The sequence below is a fragment of the Triticum aestivum genome, unplaced genomic scaffold (assembly GCF_018294505.1).
Source record: "Triticum aestivum cultivar Chinese Spring unplaced genomic scaffold, IWGSC CS RefSeq v2.1 scaffold282742, whole genome shotgun sequence".
Lineage (NCBI taxonomy): Eukaryota > Viridiplantae > Streptophyta > Magnoliopsida > Poales > Poaceae > Triticum > Triticum aestivum.
Genome location: NW_025227493.1, coordinates 825 through 2,674, shown reverse-complemented (window position 1 = coordinate 2,674; position 1,850 = coordinate 825). Strand labels below are relative to the sequence as shown.

General features: G+C 41.7%; 1 protein-coding gene across 1 annotated transcript; it reads left to right on the top strand.

Annotated features, from left to right (window-relative positions):
- Positions 1 to 311: 311 nt before the first annotated feature.
- On the top strand, positions 312 to 1,400 carry LOC123172753 (phosphopantetheine adenylyltransferase; the record flags this gene model as incomplete). Its single annotated transcript, XM_044589682.1, is given in 4 exon segments — positions 312 to 371; positions 622 to 716; positions 868 to 937; positions 1,034 to 1,400. Coding segments are annotated over 4 exon segments (378 nt in total), but the record flags the coding sequence as incomplete, so codon positions are not given.
- Between the last annotated feature and the right edge of the window lie 450 nt (positions 1,401 to 1,850).

The window sequence follows — 1,850 nt, the reverse complement described above, 5'->3', positions numbered from 1 at the left end:
AAGTAGTTGAGCAGTACTGTTAGCAAGCTTCTACGAATACAACCGGGCAACTACACAAAGTTCATTGAATGTGGACAGGGTGTTGAAACTCTATGGGCACCTGATACACACCTCTGGTAGGGGTTAATCAATCATTAGTTGAGGTGCATATATCTACCTCAAAGCATCAATTATTAGTTCAACTGCATACATTCTCTTTGTAAAAGCTGCCTAGCTATCGGTCATGGCCTCTAGATTTATTCTAGATAAATTCTATGTGCATATATCTGATGGGCATCTCTTGTTTTTGGTGGTTCGCTTCCACTTTGCAGTATGGTTACCTGATACAACCAATCGAGACGCGGATGGAAAATGTCAAGGATTATATCAAGGTATCTTTCACCTAATCGTGAAAAGTCTCTTGTTCCTCAGCCTATGTATCACCCGAACTCAGCTCGCTAGATTAATAGGTAGCCTGCAGAGAACTTGGTATGGTTCTGTGTCTCTTGTTCCGTCTGAATAATTTTGGTACTAGAAAGTGACAATTACTTGTGTCCTGCTACTTGCACTTCAGCCAGTAAGCCTGAAATTTAGCTTCAAGTCTTTTCATATATCTTACACATTTCGCTGTCAACTCGCTAGTCTATCAAGCCGGATCTTGAGGTTCATGTCGAACCAATCATCGACCCTTATGGCCCCTCCATTGTCGACGAGGCTCTGGAGGCAATCGTTGTCAGGTCAGGCTTCTTAACAGACCGGCTTGCTTCTTTTTTTAAACAGGATTTCTATTTTCCTAGCACGGCGAAGTATCATAAAAACTATCCTCTATTCTCTACACAAGTGTGAAATATTTAATCTGTTATTATTTCCATGCACTTCTCGGACCAGCAAGGAGACATTGCGAGGAGGGCATGCTGTCAACAGGAAGAGGGCCGAGAGAGGCCTCACACAGCTGGAGGTTTGGTTGCAACAACACTAACTATTTGCTCCAGAAACTACAAATTTTAGGTAGGTGCTGCAAGATGACAAACTGATTTTTCTATCATTCTCCTAGATTGAGGTGGTGGAACTAGTGCCAGAGAAATCTACAGGGAACAAGATCAGCTCTACAGCATTCAGAAAGATCGAGGCCGAAAAGGCACTGCAGCAGCAAAAGCTGGACCAGCAGGAGGAGCAACAAACAGTTCAGCTGGAGTGCAGGACATAGCCAACCATCTTATCATGTGTTCAGCTGGCAGATTAATCCAGTGCAAATCGTGTACTTACAAGTTCTACTTTACATGCAAAAATTTGTACAAAAGAGTAATATATATACAAAAGGATAGCAGCAGAGCACTTCTTTGGCTCTTGTAAAAATGGGTACCAAGCTTAAGGATTACACAATTTTCTCAAATCAGTAGAGATAATGATTAAAAGGTTTACTAATTTGTAACGTACACGAAGGCAGTAACGTTTTTTCTCCTGAGAAACACCGATTAAAATGCAGACGCACACTCACTGACTGACATCACCACACACATGCACTCACACTGCGAAAGACCGGATCGAATTTATAGAGTTTGAAGATTGACGAAGTCACCACAAAGAATACCACATCACAATTACTTTTGTTGTCTTCACTTTTACCGAGAAAAACCTTCCCTTTGTCTCTGTGGGGAAGAAATTTGCCCGTAGATCATGGACAACGAGGAGGTAAATCCGGTCCATAGTTACTACTCCCTCCGTTCTAAATATAAATCCTTTTAGATATTCCTTTATATGTAGCTCCACCACTCATTGGGTGGGCACTTTCAAGCAAAAACCGAAATCCAAAACCGAACCGCTTTAATCAAAATATAGGCTAAATCGTCAGGTACGAGCACATGGCAACT